We start from the raw sequence: 18,663 nt of genomic DNA on the forward strand, positions 1-18,663 counted from the left end.
TTCCTGTGGGGGAGCACTTCAGCAGTCACGGGCATTCAGCCTTGGATCTTCAGGTAAGCGTTCTCCAAGGCGGTCTTCACGACATACAACAGCGCAGAGTCGCTGAGCAGAAACTGATAGCCAAGTTCCGCACACATGAGGACGGCCTAAACCGGGATGTTGGATTTATGTCACATTATCAGTAACCCCCACAGCTTGCCCCTGGTCTTGCATAATCTCACCAGCTGTTCTGTCTGGAGACATACACATCTCTTTAACCTGTGTTTAATGTTCCCTCCAACCACATTATCTGTACCTTTTAAGACCTGGCTGGCTGTAGAGATTTGCATTCTAATTAGTATTCTGTAACTTGATTTCTGTGTCTGTGCACTGTTGGAGAACAGAGACCACTCCATCTGACGAAGGAGCAGCAAGCTCCGAAAGCTTATGGTATTTGCTACCAAATAAACCTGTTGGACTTTAACCTGGTGTTGTGAGACTTCTTACTGTGTTTACCACAGTCCAACGCCGGCATCTCCACATCATAACCCCCAGGATAGCAGAGGATTCAGCGATGGTAATGCCATTGAATGTCAAGGGAAGACAGTTAGATTCTCTCTCACTGGAGTTGGTCATCGCCTGGCACTTCTGTGGCACAAATGTTACTTTCCCCATATCAGCCCAGGCCTAAATGTTGTCCAGGTCTTGCTGAATTTGGGCATGGACTCCAGTATCTGAGGAGGCTGTTGAACATTGTGCAATCATCAGTGAATATCCCACTTTGATTTGATTTATTATTGTCACATGTATTGGTATGCAATGAAAAGTATTGCTTCTTGCGTGCTATACAGACAAAGTATACCGTTCATAGAGTAGATTGGGGAGAAGAAAAGGAGGGGGTGCAGAATGTAGTGTTACAATCATAGCTAGGGTGTAGAGAAAGATCAACTTAATATAAGATAGGTCCATTCAAAAGTCTGATGGCAGCAGGGATGAAGCTGTTCTTGAGTCGGTTGGTGTGTGATTTTTTTTATTCATTCGTGGGACATGGGCATCGCTGGCTGGCCAGCATTTATTGCCCATCCCTAGTTCCCATTGAGAAGGTGGTGGTGAGCTGCCTTCTTGAATCGCTGCATTGAATTGTGGGTTGACCCACAATGCCGTGAGGCAGGGAATTCCAGGATTTTGACCTAGCAACTGCGAAGGAATGGCAATATATTTCCAAGTCAGGACAGTGAGTGGCTTGGAGGGGAACTTGCAGGTAGTGGTGTTCCCATGTCTCTGCTGCCCTTGTCCTTCTAGATGGAAATGGTTGTGGGTTTGGAAGGTGCTGTCTAAGGATCTTTGGTGAATTGCTGCAGTGCATCTGTGTGTAAATAGTACACACAGCACAGTACTGATCTCAGACTTTTATATCTTTTTCCCAACGGAAGAAGGTGGAAGAGAGAATGTCCAGGGTGCGTGGGGTCCTTGATTATGCTGGCTGCTTTTCCAAGGCAGCGGGAAATGTAGACCGAATCAATGGATGGGAGGTTGGTTTGCGTGATGGACTGAGCTTCGTTCATGATCTTTTGTAGTTTCTGCAGTCTTGGGCAGAGCAGGAGCCATACCAACCTGTGATACAACTGGAAAGGATGCTTTCTGTGGTGCATCTGTAAAAGTTGGTGAGAGTTGTAGTGAACATGCTGAATTTCCTTAGCCTCTTGAGAGGGAAGAGGCATTGGTGGGCTCTCTTAACTATAGTGTCTGCGTGGACCTTATGATGGAGGAGAGGCCATTGATGAAGCAGCAGATGATCATTGGGCCTAAGACACTACCCTGAGGATCTCCTGCAGCAATATCTTGGTGTGGAGATGCCAGCCTTGGACTGGGGTACGCACAGTAAGAAGTCTCACAACACCAGGTTAAAGTCCAACAGGTTTATTTGGCAGCATTAGCTTTCGGAGTCTCAGGCTCCTTCATCAGGTGAGGTAGGTACCGCTGCAGAAAAAGATGTCCCGAGGCAAGGTATATTGGGGAGACCATGCAGACGCTATGACAACAAATGAATGAACACCGCTCAACAATCACCACAGGCAGGAGTGTTCCCTTTCTGTCGGGGAACACTTCAGCAGTCACGGGCATTCAGCCGATGATCTTCGAGTAAGCGTTCTCCAAGGTGGCCTTCACGACACACGACAACGCAGAATCGCTGAGCAGAAATTAATAACTAAGTTCCGCACACATGAGGACGGCCTCAACCGGGATCTTGGGTTCATGTCATGCTATCTGTAACCCCCATGACTTGCCTGGGCTTGCAAAATCTCACTAACTGTCCTGACTGGAGACAATACACGTCTCTTTAACCTGTGCTTGGCCCTCTCTCCACTCACATTGTCTGTACCTTTAAGACTTGATTACCTGTAAAGATTCGCATTCCAACCATTATCTTGTAAATTGAGTTTGTGTCTTTATATGCCCTGTTTGAGAACACAAGTCCTCACTCACCTGATGAAGGAGCTTGAGACTCCGAAAGCTAGTGCTGCCGAATAAACCTGTTGGACTTTAACCTGGTTTTGTGAGACTTCTTACTGCGATATCTTGGGACAGAGGCTTCTGTCTCCAACAACTATCTTCATTTGTGCCAGGTATGATTCCAAACAGCGAAGAGTTTTCCCCCTGATTCCCATTGACTCCAGTTCTGCTGGAGCTCCTTGATGCCAGACTCATTCAAATGCTGCCTTGATGTCAGGGGCAGTTACTCTCACCTCACCTTTGGAGTTCAGCCCTTTTGTCCAGCTTTGGACAAAGGCTATGATGAGGTCAGCAGCTGAGTGACCCTGGCAAAACTCAAACTGAGCTTCCGTGAGCAGGTTATTGCTGCGTGAGTGCCACTTGACAGCACTGTCGACCACACCTTCCAATGTGTTACTGATGATGTAGACTGATAGGGCAGTAATTGGCTGGGTTCGATTTATCCTGTTTCTTGTGTCCAGGACATACATAGGCAAGTTTCCACATTGGCAGATAGATGTCAGTGTTGCAGCTGCATTGGAACAGCTGGGCTCGGGGCAAGTTCTGGAGCAAAAGACTTCAGTTCTATTGCTGGATATTATCAGTGCCCATTGTCTTTGCAGTATCCAGTGCTTTCAGACATTCCTTGATATCCTATGGAGTGAATTGAATTGGCTGAAGATTGACATCTGAGATGCTGGTGACCACTAGGGCGAGATGGATCATCCACTCTGCATTTCTGGCTGAAGGTTGTTGCAAATGCTTCAGCCTTGTCTTTTGCACTGATGTGCTGGACTCCTCCATCATTGAAGATGGGGATATTTGTGGAGCCTCCCCCTCCAGTGAGATGTTTAATTTTCCACCATCATTCGTGGCTGGATGTGGCCTGACTGCAGAGTTTAGATCTGATCCGTTGGTTGTGGGATTGCTTAGCTCAATCTATTGCTGCTTATATATTGTTTGGTAGGCAAGTAGCCCTGAGTTGTCGCTTCACCAGGTTGACACCTCATTTTTAGATCTGCCTGGTGTTGCTCCTGGCATGACCAATAATATCATGAACAGATGTATCTGTGACAGGCAGGCTAGTGAGGATCAGGTCAAGTAGGTTCTTTCCTTTTGTTGCTTCCCTCACTTACTGCTGCAGTCTCAGCCTCGCAGTTATATCCTTTAGGACTTGGCAAGCTTAATCTGCCATGATATTACCGAGCCTCTTGGTGATGGAGATTAAAATCCTCCCCATCCAGAACACACTCTGTACCCTTGCCACCCTCAGTGCTTCTTCTTAAAAATGCTTTTAAAAAGCATTTAGTCAGTTACATGAGTGAGATTGGTATAGAGGGCTATGGGCCAAATGCAGGCAATTGGGACTAGCTAAGTGGTTAAAAACTGGGCGGCATGGACAAGTTGGGCCGAAGGACCTGTTTCCATGCCGTAAACCTCTATGACTCTAGTGGTGTTCAACATGAAGGAGTACTGATTCACCAACTGAGGGTGGCACAGTGGTTAGCACTACTGCCTCACAGCTCCAGGGACACAGATGCGATTCCCGGCTTGGGTCACTGTCTGTGTGGAGTTTGCACATTCTCCCCGTGTCTGCATGGGTTTCCTCCAGGTGCTCCAGTTTCCTCCCACGGTGAGAAAAACGTGCTGGTTAGGTGCATTGGCCGTGCTAAATACTCCCTCAGTGTAGCCAAACAGGCAACGGAGTGTAGCGACTAGGGGATTTTCACAGTAACTTCATTGCAGTCTTAATTTAAGCCCACTTGTGACACCAATAAACTTTAAACTTTACTTTGGTAATCAGCAGAACGTTTCCTTGCTCACGTTTGACCGGATGCCATGAAACTTCATGGGGCCCAGAGTTGATGTTGAGAACCCCCCCCACAGCAACCCACTCCTGACCATATAGTTGGTGGTACTGGACACATTCAGGGATGTTGATGGTGGTGTCAGGATATAGAGATTCTCACAGAATCCTACCTTACAGACAAGGTCAGGCTGTTGCTTGACTAGTCTGTGGGACAGTTCTCCCTATTTTGGCACAAGCCCCCAGATGTTAGAGCGGTGGACTTTGCAGGGTCGACAGGGCTGGGTTTGCTGTTGTTGCTTCCAGTGTCTAGGTTCTCTTTTTTTTTCTTTTTTTGATAAAAATCATAGAATCCCTACAGAACAGAAGGAGGCCATTTGGCCCATCAAGTCTGCACCGATAACAATCCCACCCAGGCCCTATGCTTGTAACCCCATGTAATCCCCCTGGCATTAAGGGGAATTCCCACCTAGGCCTGTTCCCTGTAACCCCAAGTATTTACCCCGCTAATCCCCTAACCTACACCTCTTGGGACACAAAGAGGCAATTTAGCATGGCCAATCCACCTAATCTTGAAAGTACTGCTTTGATTCATCTTTGACCAAATTTTTCTTACCTGTCCTAATATATCCTTAGTTCAATTCTATTGGAGAATCAATCCTTGGGATGTTTTATTATATGAATGATGTAGACAGGGCCATGTTCTCCTTTTCGCTTCCTGAAGTCGATGACAATCTCCTTCGTTTTGTTGACATTGAGGGAGAGATTATTGCTGCTGCACCAGTTCACCAGATTCTCTATCTCATTCCTGTAGGAGAAGTGGCAGATGGACTTCAACCGGGATAAGTGTGTAGTGATCCATTTTGGCAGATCCAATGGGATGAAGCAGCAGTATAATATGAAGGGTACCATTCTTAGCAGTGTAGAGGATCAGAAGGACCTTGGGGTCCGGGTCCATAGGACTCTTAAATCGGCCTCGCAGGTGGAGGATGCGGTCAAGAAGGCGTACGGCGTACTAGCCTTCATTAATCGAGGGATTGAGTTTAGGAGTCGGGAGATAATGCTGCAGCTTTATAGGACCCTGGTTAGACCCCACTTGGAGTACTGCGCGCAGTTCTGGTCACCTCATTACAGGAAAGATGTTGAAGCCATTGAAAGGGTGCAGAGGAGATTTACAAGGATGTTGCCTGGATTGGGGGGCATGCCTTATGAGGATAGGTTGAGGGAGCTTGGTCTCTTCTCCCTGGAGAGACGAAGGATGAGAGGTGACCTGATAGAGGTTTACAAGATGTTGAGAGGTCTGGATAGGGTAGACTCTCAGAGGCTATTTCCAAGGGCTGAAATGGTTGCTACGAGAGGACACAGGTTTAAGGTGCTGGGGGGTAGGTACAGAGGAGATGTCAGGGGTAAGTTTTTCACTCAGAGGGTGGTGGGTGAGTGGAATCGGCTGACGTCGGTGGTGGTGGAGGCAAACTCGTTGGGGTCTTTTAAGAGACTTCTGGATGAGTACATGGGATTTAATGGGATTGAGGGCTATAGATAGGCCTAGAGGTAGGGATATGATCAGCGCAACTTGTGGGCCGAAGGGCCTGTTTGTGCTGTGGCTTTCTATGTTCTATGTTCTATGTAGTCCATCGTGCCATTGTTTGAGATCTGACCCACTATGGTCTGAATATGATTTGAATGAAGTTCTTACCATTCTCACCCTACACAAGAGATTGTGTAGACCATAGTGGGTCAGGTCTCAAACAATGGCGCGATGGACTACAGGAATGTGATAGAGAATCTGATGAACTGGTGCGACAACAATAATCTCTCCCTCAACGTCAATAAAACGAAGGAGATTGCCATCGACTTCAGGAAGCGTAGTGGAGAACATGCCCCTGTCTACATCAATGGGGACGAAGCAGAAATGGTCCAGAGCTTCAGGTTTTTAGGTGTCCAGATCACCAACAACCTGTCCTGGTCCCTCCACGCTGACACTATAGTTAAGAAAGCCCACCAACGCTTCTAATTTCTCAGGAGGCTAAAGAAATTTGGCATGTCCGCTTGACTCTCACCAACCTTTACAGGTACACCATAGAAAGTATTCTTTCTGGTCCTATCACAGCTTGGTACGGCTCCTGCTCTGTCCAAGACCGCAAGAAACTACAAAGGGTCGTGAATGAAGCCCAGTCCATTACTCAACCGAACCTCCTATCCATTGATTCTGTCTACACTTCCTGCTGCCTCAGAAAAGTAGCCAGCATAATTAAGGATTGCATACTGTCTTCTGCCTTCTTCCGTCAGGAAAAAGGTACAAAAGTCTGAGGTCATACCAACTGATCCAAGAACAGCTTCTTCCCTGCTGCCATCAGACTTTTGAATGGACCAACCTGATATTAAGTTGCTCTTTCTGTACACACTAGCTATGACTGTAACACTGCATTCTGCACTCTCTCCTTTCCTTCTCTATGAACGTTATGCTTTGTCTGTATGGCTCGCAAGAAACAATACTTTTCACTGTATACCAATACATGTGACAATAATAAATCAAATCAAGAAAGATTTACAGAGATAGTCTAGCAGTGTGGATGATTCACACTCTTTGCAAAGTGAAAATGGTGTTATTGGGGTCCGATAGTATAAGCAATGTGCTGGACCTCCAGAACATGTTATTAATAGGAGCAGAAACAGAAAAACCTACATCATTTGCATTGGATTGACAAAAATGCAACACTGTACAGGGTGGAACTTGAGGCCAGACACTCGGTGCACGGGATTGCGACCGGGGCACAAACCCAGAGAAAACCAGGAATCACCAACCTTACTGGCAAGATTGCGATTTTTGATTTTCCCTGCCCATCACTGGTGACACAACAGATTTGCATCCATAATGGGTGAGAGCCTGATTTTAATACATTTTAATAAATTAACATGTAATTATGTAGTCCACTCGCCACATGATACCCCCCTCACATTATATTCATACCTCTCCGATCTGATGTCATGTTGACAAGATTCTTGATGTGGAGATGCCAGCGTTGGACTGGGGTGAACACAGTAAGAGTTTTAACAACACCAGGTTAAAGTCCAACAGGTTTATTTGGTAGCAAATACCATTAGCTTTCGGAGCACTGCTCCTTCGCCAGATGGAGTGGAAATGTGGAAATTTCCACTCCATCTGACGAAGGAGCAGCGCTCCGAAAGCTAATGGCATTCGCTACCAAATAAACCTGTTGGACTTTAACCTGGTGTTGTTAAAACTCTTACTGTGACAAGATTCTTGACAGGTCTTTGTAGGATTGTTGATGGTGCAGGCTCAATGGGCTGAATGGCCTCCTTCTGCACTGTAGGGATTCAATGAGGTAGTGGGCAAGGCTAAACTCGCCAGCCAGCTTCTTCAAGCAGCAGAGGTAGCTATTGCCCATGTGCAGACCTCTGTGGCTGCACATGCGCAATAGCAACAGTAGAGGCCTGACAGAGAGAGAGAGATCTGTCAGGTCTCTGTTGCTGCAGCCAACGTCAACCCAGCACCCCACCCCCGCAATCACAGGGGCCCATGGCAATTGCGAGCCCCACACCATCTGAAAATATCACCCCCGTCACCCCCACCGCCACCCAGACGGATCACATCCCCCCCCAACCGATCACAGGCAGAGTGGCAATGGGCATCCCACCCACCCCATACCAATCACAGGCAGAGTGGCAGCGGGGCCCCCTCTCTCATCCCCACCGATCGCAATGCAGAGTGTGAAACAGCCCCACCCCTACAGGCCCTGCCCCTTCAGGTCACACACCCATTCAGGCCCCCCCCACCCCTTCAGGCCCCATCCCTTTGGCACTGCCCCCTTATTTCTGCCCGGTGGGCATTGCTGAGGTGCCCAGGGGTATTGCCTGGGTGCCAGAATGGCACTGCCCCAGGGGCACCCCCTTGCCCTCAGCCTCCCCAGCGGTCCTCAATGGCCTCCGGTTCTACTGAAAATGCCAACACGAATGTATCCCGTTCATGGGGAGCAGATGGTATTCCTCGTCGGGGAGAACGTCTCCCGGTGAGCCATAAGTGCAAGCGAGCCCAGATGATTAACCGCGGGCTCACTAATTAGATGGAAATTAAGATTTTAATAAATTTAACTAATTTATTCAGCCTCGCGCCAGAAATGGGCCAGAGGCTTAACACAACGGAAATCCAGTTTTGGTAAGATCGCGAGAGCCGAGAAATTGGGTGCGATCCTGGTTTCTCGGCTCTCGTGCAATTTTACCGGCTCACTCTGTCCATTGATGGACAAGCTGGTAAAATTGGGGCTTATCGGTGTGGAGTCTGCACGTTCTCTCCGTATCTGTGTGGGTTTCCTCCGTGTGCTCCCACACTACAAAGATGTACGGGTTAGGTGGATTGGCCACGCTAAATTCTTCCTCAATGTATCAAGATTTGTAGGTTAGAGGAATTAGCGGATAAATGTGTGGGGATACGGGGATAGGGCAGGAGGGTGGATCTTTGTTGGAGAGTCGGTGCAGACTCGATGGGCCAAATGTCCTGCTTCTGCACTGTAGGGATTCTATGATAAGGACATGCAATGTGATCATTCTCTTCGCAATAATCTAGTCTTGGAGATGGTTCAAGCTTTTAACAATGAAAACTATTTTTGCCAGTACTGTAAACAGCCAAAGCCTTTTAAAGACTTTCTCTGAACAATCACACAAAAGAACACCACAGTCGAGTTGAACTAAACTATTCAAATTAACCACAGTTCCTGCAGATTGGTTGCAAGATAAAGGCAGTGAAATAGTCTGCTACTCACCGGAGGGCCAACGAGACCAGGTTCTCCCAGATCGCCTATCGGGCCCTGTTCACCCTGTCAGTGAAGAAAAAGCACTTTAAATTCTGTGACACTAGGAGTTAATTATTTTTTCTCAGTTTTGCACTGGTTTTAGTGGCTGTACAGTTTGCTTGCAAGACATTTTTGAACCATGGATAGTACAACAAAGAACACTTTAATAATTCATGTCCCCGATGCCAAACAACAACTTCATGTCATTGAAGCTGCCACATTGTTCAAGCTTTTCTTAACTTCTTCATCGCTACATCGGGTTTTGCCAACTGTTTTGCTTGCTGGATGGGCTGCCTGTTACAATCCAAGGTGATCGGAGCTGGGGCGGCACGGTGGCACATTGGGGCAGCACGGTGGCACAGTGGTTAGCACTGCTGCCTCACAGTGCCAGGGACCAAGGTTCCATTCCTGGTTTGGGTCACTGTCTGTGCAGAGTCTGCACGTTCTCCCCATGTCTGCGTGGGTTTCCTTCAGATGCTATGGTTTCCTCCCGCAGTCCGAAAGACGTGCAGGTTAGATGCATTAGCCATGCTAAATTTGGATGGCACGGTTGCACAGTGGTTAACGCTGCTGCCTCACAGCTCCAGGAACCTAGGTTCGATTCCCAGCTTGGGTCACTGCCTGTGTGGAGTTTGCACATTCTACCCGTCTCTGCATGGGTTTTCTCCGGGTGCTCCAGTTTCCTCCCACAGTCCAAAGATGTTATGGGTTAGGTGCATTGGCCATGCTAAATTGCCCCTTAGTGTCTAGGGATGTGTAGGTTAGAGGGATTAGCAGGGTAAATATGCAGGACTACAGGGATAGGCCCAGGTTGGGATTGTTGTCATTGCAGACTCAATGGGCTGAATAGCCTCCTTCTGGACTCTAGGGTTTCTATAGTAAATTCTCCCTCAGTGTACCCGAACAAGTGCCAGAGTGTGGCGACTAGGGGATTTTCATAGTAACTTCATTGCAGTGTTAATGTAAGCCTATTTGTGACGCTTATAAATAAACTTGAAAAACAAACTGTACAACAATTAGGACAAGTTGATAAATGATCCTATCTCAAGCCAGAGGCTCACGGAGATGGTCACTCTCATTGCCTGTCTCCTACAGTCTTGTTCATGCCTGGGTAGCCCTGGAGAAGGAGCGCACCATACCCTTTAGTAAAGGAAAAGCTTCCCATGGCCAGAACTGGAGGATGTAAACCATCATTGTTTTAATGAGTTTCCTCTGTTCTACCTCAGTTTCCTTCATAACCCGTCCCTCTTAAAAGAAGGGAGGCACTTTTCTTCGGTGAACCAGGGACAACCATGGGGCTTTTTATTTATTTTATTCAGGAAGAACTTAATCTGGCTGTGGTTTTGCACTCAGCTGGCTGTGACAGGAGTCAATGACGGAAGCAGGAACTAATGTGCCTAGCCAGGATCTAAATAAAAGTGCTGGTTTAAGGCAAAAATAGGAGGGGAAACAGGCCATTCCATGGGTTAAACATTAGCTTTTTACCTCTGGCAACAGACTGTAATGAAGCTCAGACTGATGAGATACAGCTCGTTGGATTTTACTGGCAGTAGCAAAGGGGAGGCGATGACCTAGTGGTATTATCGCTAGACTCTTAATCCAGAAACTCAGCTAATATTCTGGGTTCGAATCCCGCAGATGATGCAATTTGAATTCAATAAAAAAAATATCTGGAATTAAGAATCTACTGATAACCATTGTCGATTTTTGGGAAAACCCATCTGGTTCACTAGTGCCCTTTAGGGAAAGAAATCTGCCATCCTTATCGGTCTGGTCTATATGCAACCTCAAGCCATAGCAATGTGGTTGACTCTCAACTGCCCTCCAAGGGCAACTAGGGATGGGCAATAAATGCTAGCCAACCAGCACGCCCATGTCCCACAAATGAATTTTTTTTTAAGTGCCCACCTTGAAGAAAGCTGCCCGCAGAGATCGAGCAATCTCAGTAGCATGAACTTTGCCTTTCCCAACATCATCCTAAATCAGACGCCGGGTCAAGGGGACCTCAACGGTGATGTCAGCAAGAAAGCTAAGCAGCCAATCACGTTGAATTATTTAGACAGACAACCAACCAGGAAGTAAAACCCGTGGAATGCCTTCACTTTTAATTTAAAAGTTCCGATGATGAAATAAATTATGATTGCATTCAGAAGGTAAAATATTGTAACCATTTTTAAAAAACAACAGTTTATCATAATAGAGAATCCTGGCATTCCAGAAATGTAAATTTCTCACGGCCAATGAGGGTGACCATCAGTAATTATGAAGTTAGTACATCAATAACAAGCTAGTTACACCTCATGTTGTATTAATGCAGTGGGAGATGCTCTTCTGAAGCTAGAACTTAAACTTGTCGCGTGGACAAGTTGGCATGCGTGGCTGAAAGTGGGTGCCTGAACCATGAAGTGGTCCACTCCCCAGCAGGAACACCCCTCACCCCTGAGAAATACCAAATCTATAAAAGATAATCCAGTACCCCAGCTGAGGAATGAGGAAATTTATCCAAATAAATGGGCATTGGCGAGACTACAGCAGAATTTTCCCATCCCACCTGCCACGGGAATCTTAGCGGGCGGGACACAGACCATGCAAAGAGCGCGCGTGGCAGGAAAATCCCGCCCCACATCTGCACCTCTGTGTACAGTATTGGTCTCCTTATTTATGAGGAAGAATGTAAATGCGTTGGAAGCAGTTCAGAGGTTTACTAAACCTCCACCTGGAATGAGGGGGTTGTCTTATGGGAAAGGTTGGACAGGCTAGGTTTGTATCTACTGGAGTTTAAGAGGTGACTTGGTTGAAACATAGAAGAGAACGTGATAGTGGGTCACCTTCTTGAGTGTTTTGTTATCACCCAGTATTTTGTTACCTAAAAAGGCATGTCCCTCTACCCACCCCACCCCCTCAAGAGATGCACTCACCTGGGCTCCTTTCAAGGGTATGCTAGCGAGGTGCATGCCATGGGGGAACAGTTGTAATTCACGCCAGTGTGCCCACATGCCAATGTGAATGGATAATCTCACGGGAAGGAGATGTTCAGCGATAGAGGCCGGATAATGAGATTCAGATTTATTATAATAGGGTTCCTGATGTTGAACATCTGGATTCCCATTACATCACTGGCGGGGGCAGGGAGGATAATCTCGGAGAGACTTCCCTCCAATTTAGAACGTGATTGGGTCTCTTGTGAGATTTTCCACCCTTGTCACCATTCACATCCTGAAGAGCAGGAAAGGAAAGTCGCGGCCCAGGTAAGACCATTTCTGAACTAGTTGGTTTCTTTAGGACAATCTGACAGCTTCATAGTCGCGTTTCTAGGTAGAAGATTTTTATTTCCATTTTTTTTAAGTTGATTTTGAATTCTCAAACTGGCGTGGCGGGATTGGAAATCATAATGGCTCTTGATTTTGTATGAATAAAGGATACATCATGAGCAACAGGAAGATGATAAACTTGATCAGAAATGAGATTGATAGAAAATTCAAAGGAATATTTTTTATATATAACTAAGATATAATTAACTGGATATTTCTACCACATGCCATTGTTGGTTACAGCCTGTTCCTTCATCATGGTTAATAGAACATTTTTGATTTGCCAATTCTATGTATTTTTGTGTGGGGTTCAAGGGTCAGATTAATTCAGATCACAAATTCAAGGTCAACTTACAGGTTTACCAGGAGATCCCATAGTACCATTCAAGCCAACTGGACCTCTATTACCCTGTCAGAAAGCAAGGGTGAGATGGGAAGAAAAATAAATTATTTATTAAAAGAATCATAGAGTAAACAGTAATTCTAACATTCAAAACCTAAATTGCTTTATTTTCAAAAACAGCAGCAAGCTGGAGAAACTGAAACCATTCGCTCTAAACTAGTTTGCCATTTCTCCAACAAATTTGAAATTAAAAGTGCATTCGTTCGCCTGACTTTTGCTATTTGCTGTTACTCGAACTGTTCAATTTGGATACCACAGACCACGCACAATGTGAACTATCGTGGAGGCTGCTAATTCATTTCATCTGCTAAAGAAAGGGGCGGAAAAGTTCCACCCTTGTACACAGGGTAAATCAAGGAAGATGCAGAAGTACCTGCTTAATCTCACCACAGATACTTGCATGATGATCGGGCTGAGCAGAAACTACACTGATACACAGCAGTCAATCATTTCTAACTGCATTAACCCTCAGATTCTTTTCTTATCATATATTCAAACTCTTCAGCTAATCTTCAATTCCAATTATTTGCCTGGAATATCATATACTGTAACAAAGACATTAATACAGAATGTTCAGTTCATACACGACCCTAACATACTCATGTAGGGGTAAGTTTAAAATCCCCAAATTATAGTAGGAAGCCACATTCGAAAGGATTATGAATCTATGAGAATGCTGAAAAGTGGGAATGTAGAATTAATTAATTTACCCTAAATCTCATGCCTAAATTTTAATTCTTGTTGCTGGAAATGTCTTGCATAATTCCCCTAACCTATAGTAGCAAATCTCAGTTGTTCTAAAACAGTGGTTCCCAAATATTTTCACCACGGATCACTTAGATGGGACAATAGACCACCCGCTTTTGCCTGTCACCACAAAGTAACTCAGGAGTGAATGGGAAGAATGGTACTACATCTAGTGAAACACTAATAAGGTACTGTCTGGTTCCAAGCTGGAGAGCATCAGTCTCGAGTTGGACTCCACATAATTTCCACAATAGGAAATTAATAATGAAAAAGAAGGAAATGGCAGAGGCATTGGACAGTATTTTGAATGTGTCTTCAGTGTAGAAGACTTAGCAAACTTCCCAAAGGTATCTGGAAGTCTAGAGGTGAAAGGGAGCGGGGAACTTAAAACAATCACCATCGCTCGGAAAAAGGTGCTGGGAAAACTATTAATCCTAAAGGCTGACAAGTCCCCAGGACCTAATAACCTGCATCTTGGGGTCCTCTAGACAGTGGCCACAGAGGTAATAGGTGCATTGATTTTAATAATCCAAAATTACTTGGGTTCTGATAATGTCCTAGTGAATTGGGAAATAGCAAATTTAGCAGATTCATTCAAGAAAGGACCAGTTATCTAATATCTGTCATAGGACAATTGGTATAATCCATTATTCAGGAGGATGTAGCAGGCTATTTAAAAATCAGGCAGAGTCAACATGGTTTGATGAAAGGGAAGTCATGATTAACTCACTTATCAGAGTTTTCTGAGGAAGTAACAAGCAACATGGATAAAGGGGAACCTGTAGATGTGGTGTACTTGGATATCTAAAAAGCATCCGATAAGGTGTCACATCAAAGGTTATAACACAAGATAAAGACACATGATGTATGAGGTAACATATTAGCATGGATAAAGGATTGATTAGCTAATAGGGAACAGAGAGTATGGATAAATGTATCTTTTTTGGGTTGGCAAGCTGTAACTAGTGAAGTGCACAGGGATCAGTGCTGAGGCTTCAACAATCTATATTAATGATTTGGTTGACGGCACCAAATGTAAGGTAGCTAAATTTGTTAATGACACCAAGATAGGTAGGAAAATACGTTGTCAAGAGGTAAAGAGTCTACAAAGATAGGTTAAGTGACTGGACATAAATTCGGCAGATGGATTATGATGCAGAAAAATGTGAACTTCTTTACTTTGGCAGGAAGAATAAAGAAGCAAAATATTTTTAAATGGAGAGATGAGACTGCAGAAACTCTGAGGTACAGAGGGATCTGGGTGTCCTGGTATATGAATCACTAAAATGTTAGTCTGCAGGTACAGAAAGTGATGAGGAAAGCAAATTGAATGTTGGCAAGAGAAATGGAATACAAAAATACAGAAGTTTTACTGCAGCTGTACAGTGCCTTGGTGAATCCGCATCTGTGTACACTTTTGGTCTCCAGATTTTAAAAAAAGATATTGCTTTGGAAACAGTTCAGAGAAGGTTCACCCAACTCATAGGCACACAGAAACATAGCAAGTAGAAGCAGAGGTAAGCAATTTGTTTAAGTTTTAAGTTTATTTATTAGTGTCACAAGTAGGCTTACTGTAATGAAGTTACTGTGAAAATCCCTAGTCGCCACACTCCGGCACCTGTTTGGGTACACTGAGGGAGAATTTAGCATGGCCAATCCATCTAACCAGTCTTTCGGACTGTGGGAGGAAACTGGAGCACCCAGAGGAAACCCATGCAGACACGAGGAGGACACAAACAGTGGGCCAAACCGGGAATCGAACCCGGGTCCCTGGCACTGTGAGGCAGCAGTGCTAACCGTTGTGCCATCGTGCCGTCCCCTGGTATGAAGGGCTTATTTTATGAAGAAAGGTTGAATGGATTGATTCTATACACATTGGAGTTTAGAAAAATGAGAGGCAATCTTATTGAAACATATAAGATCCTGAGGGAACTTGAGAGGGTAGATACTGGGAGAATGTTTCCTCTTGTGAGGGAGACTTGAACTAGGAGATACAGATTAAGAATAAGAGGTATCCTTGTCAAGTCGGAGATGAGGAGAATTGTTTTCTCTCAGAGGGTCGTTAATCTGTGGAATTCTCTTCCCAGTAGCGGCTGGGTAATTGAATATATTCAAGACTGATTTAGACAGATTTTTGATCTAGGGAACTGAGGGTTATGGGGGGCAGCCAGGAAGGGTGTTGAGACCACAACCCGATCAACCATGATCTTATGGAATGGTGGAACAAGCATGAAGGGCCGAATGGCCTCCTCCTGCTCCTAAGGAGTAACAGGAATACAGAGTACAGGGCTAATGGTAAGATACTTGGTAGTGTGGATGAACAGAGATCTCGGTGTCCATGTGCATAGATCCCTGAAAGTTGGCACCCAGGTTGATAGGGTTGTTAAGAAGGTGTACGGAGTGTTAGCTTTTATTGGTAGAGGGATTGAGTTTCGGAACCAGGAGGTCATGTTGCAGCTGTACAAAACTCTGGTGCAGCCGCACTTGAAGTATTGCGTACAGTTCTGATCACCACATTATAGGAAGGATGTGGATGCATTGGAAAGGGTGCAGACGAGATTTACTAGGATGTTGCCCGGTATGGTGGGAAGGTCTTATGAGGAAAGGCTGAGGGACTTGAGGTTGTTTTCTTTAGAGAGAAGAAGGTTAAGAGGTGACTTAATAGAGGCATACAAGATGATCAGAGGATTAGATAGGGTGGATAGTGAGAGCCTTTTTCCTCGGATGGTGATAGCTAGCATGAGGGGACATAGCTTTAAATTGAGGGGTGATAGATATAGGACAGATGTCAGAGGTAGGTTCTTCACTCAGAGAGTGGTAAGGGCGTGGAATGTCCTGCCTGCAGCAGTAGTGGACTCGCCAACATTAAGGGCATTTAAATGGTCATTGGATAAAGATATGGATGATATTGGAATAGTATAGGTTAGATGGGCTTTAGATCGGTTTCACTGGTCGGCGCAACATCGAGGGCCGAAGGGCCTGTACTGCGCTGTAATGTTCTATGTTCTAAGTCCTACATTCCTATGTTTCTATGTTCCATATTCAGTCAGTTCCCCTTCTTTTCAGATCGAAACATGTTGAAAATTCAATCTCATGGTTGTGTACGGCAGCAGGTGATTCAGTCCAGGACACTTGGAGTTTGTGTGTGGAGGCAAAAACTCTTCAAAGCTTTCTCACCAAATACCAGTTCCAGTGACGTGCATTTTGGCCAGCCCAGGGACCACCTGGAGGACTCTGCTCCACAGAGGAGCACTGATCTAAACTTCAACAACAACCACTTACTATGTAGGATCAACTTGCTTATTGGCAATTAACATTATTTAGGAACAGCAAGGACAGTCAGAAGTACAATCATTACGTACCTTTGCACCCATTGCACCCTGAAGTCCTGGAGAACCGGGCAAACCCTGGAAAACAAAAAAAGGGGTCAACAAATAATAAGTTTTTCTTCCCGGGGAGAGGGTTAAAATATGTATTCAGTTTAAAATACTTTGATGAAATGGAGCTTAATGCTGGACTGGGGGGGGAGGATTGGGGCAGACATTCCCAGTGAGGAGCCCCATTCCCAGGGAGGGCTAGTAGAGAAATGGCTGACTCATGGCCCCCGAGCTTTCATCTATTTATTCAGATGAAGAAAACTCAATATGATAAGAACAGATTATGTGGACCTTATCACATTGCTGTTTGAGAGGAGCTTTCCGAGCGCAAATTGGCTGCAGTCCATTTCCTACATTTCAACAGTCCCCATTTCACAAGTACATTATTTGCTGTAAAGCATGTGGGGACTGTGAAGGGTGATACATTAATGCAAGTATTTCTTTTCTCTTTCACATCACAGTGTCACATTAAGGGTGGGATTTTCCGGCCGCGTTTGCTCCAGAACTGGAAAATCCCACCCGAGGTCAACGGACCTGTGCATGGTCTGCCCCCCCCCCCCCCCCCCGCCGGGAAAATTAGGCCCTGAATGTCAACACCCAGAATGTGATAGTAAATGCCAGGACAAGGAGGTGGGTTCAGCAGAATAAAGACACAAGCAGTGATACAATAATTCAACCTTTAGAAGATTTAAAGCACATTCTTATTTAAATAATTGTAATTCAATTCATTGATAGATGGTGGGACAAACCATAGTTTCCTTCACTCAAGCTTACTCCAGTTTTATTTCACCCCTGCAGTGTTATCCTATTTCCAGGTTATTTTCCATCATTTTGTTCCCTCACACTTTCCACTTGTTTACACAGATATCTCGTTTTATTGGTCTGGTGTGATGGGGAAGATCCTCATTTGTTTTAGCATAAATAAATGTACTCATTCGTGGGACATGGGTGTCGCTGGCTGGCCAGCATTTATTGCCCATCCCTAGTTGCCCTTGAGAAGGTGGTGGTGAGCTGCCTTCTTGAATCGCTGCAGTTCACGTGCTGTGGGGTTGACCCACAATGCTGTTAGGGAGGGAATTCCAGGATTTTGACCCGGCGACTGTGAAGGAATGGCGATATATTTCCAAGTCAGGATGGTGAGTGGCTTGGTGGGGAACCTGAAGGTGGTGGTGTTGCCATGGGCCTGCTGCCCTAGTCCTTCTAGATGGAAGTGGTCATGGGTTTGGGAGGTGCTGTCTAAGGATCTTTGGTGAATTGTTGCAGTGCATCTCGTAGATAGTACACAATAATGTAAGATACATAGGGAGGAATGGGTTCATGCAACCGGGCTATTTAAATTAGCAGATGGAAGATTAGCCAGGTGCCTACTGGCCATGTGATCCTCCCTTGATTTTACTTGTTGTTGGATTTTACACTTTACCCGATGAGTGGCGGTTGTTTTCACCAGCTTCTGCCCCACTACCTTGCCTATGGTCACCATCGCCGGATCATTTCTACTGTTTTACTTACAGTATGACAAACTCCCATCGCAGCTCAAAGGGTTGACCTGATTTCACATCATTTAAACAAATGATTAAAGACTATTGCTCGGCATTACATCCTCAGATCTGATAGGTCATTTTGTGAAATTAGGAAACAATTGTTTTTTTAAAATCATTCCTGAGACCTGGGTGTCACTGGCTGGACCAGCATTTATTGCCCATCCTTAATTGCCCTTGATAAGTTGGTGATGAGT

The 18,663-nt window shown here is 45.2% G+C and overlaps 1 protein-coding gene across 1 annotated transcript in view; it reads right to left on the bottom strand.

Moving 5' to 3' along the window:
• The window catches only part of col9a1b (collagen, type IX, alpha 1b), a 195,962-nt gene that overhangs the window by 36,324 nt on the left and 140,975 nt on the right, over window positions 1-18,663 (bottom strand). Inside the window, exons 24-26 of the mRNA XM_078213596.1 lie at window positions 16,914-16,958; window positions 12,757-12,810; window positions 9,061-9,114 (exon numbers count right to left, since the gene is read on the bottom strand). Coding sequence (XP_078069722.1) covers window positions 9,061-9,114; window positions 12,757-12,810; window positions 16,914-16,958 — 153 coding nt within the window. The remainder of the gene's footprint in view (window positions 1-9,060; window positions 9,115-12,756; window positions 12,811-16,913; window positions 16,959-18,663) is intronic.

Source organism: Mustelus asterias, chromosome 5 (genome assembly GCF_964213995.1).
Source record: "Mustelus asterias chromosome 5, sMusAst1.hap1.1, whole genome shotgun sequence".
Taxonomy (NCBI): domain Eukaryota; kingdom Metazoa; phylum Chordata; class Chondrichthyes; order Carcharhiniformes; family Triakidae; genus Mustelus; species Mustelus asterias.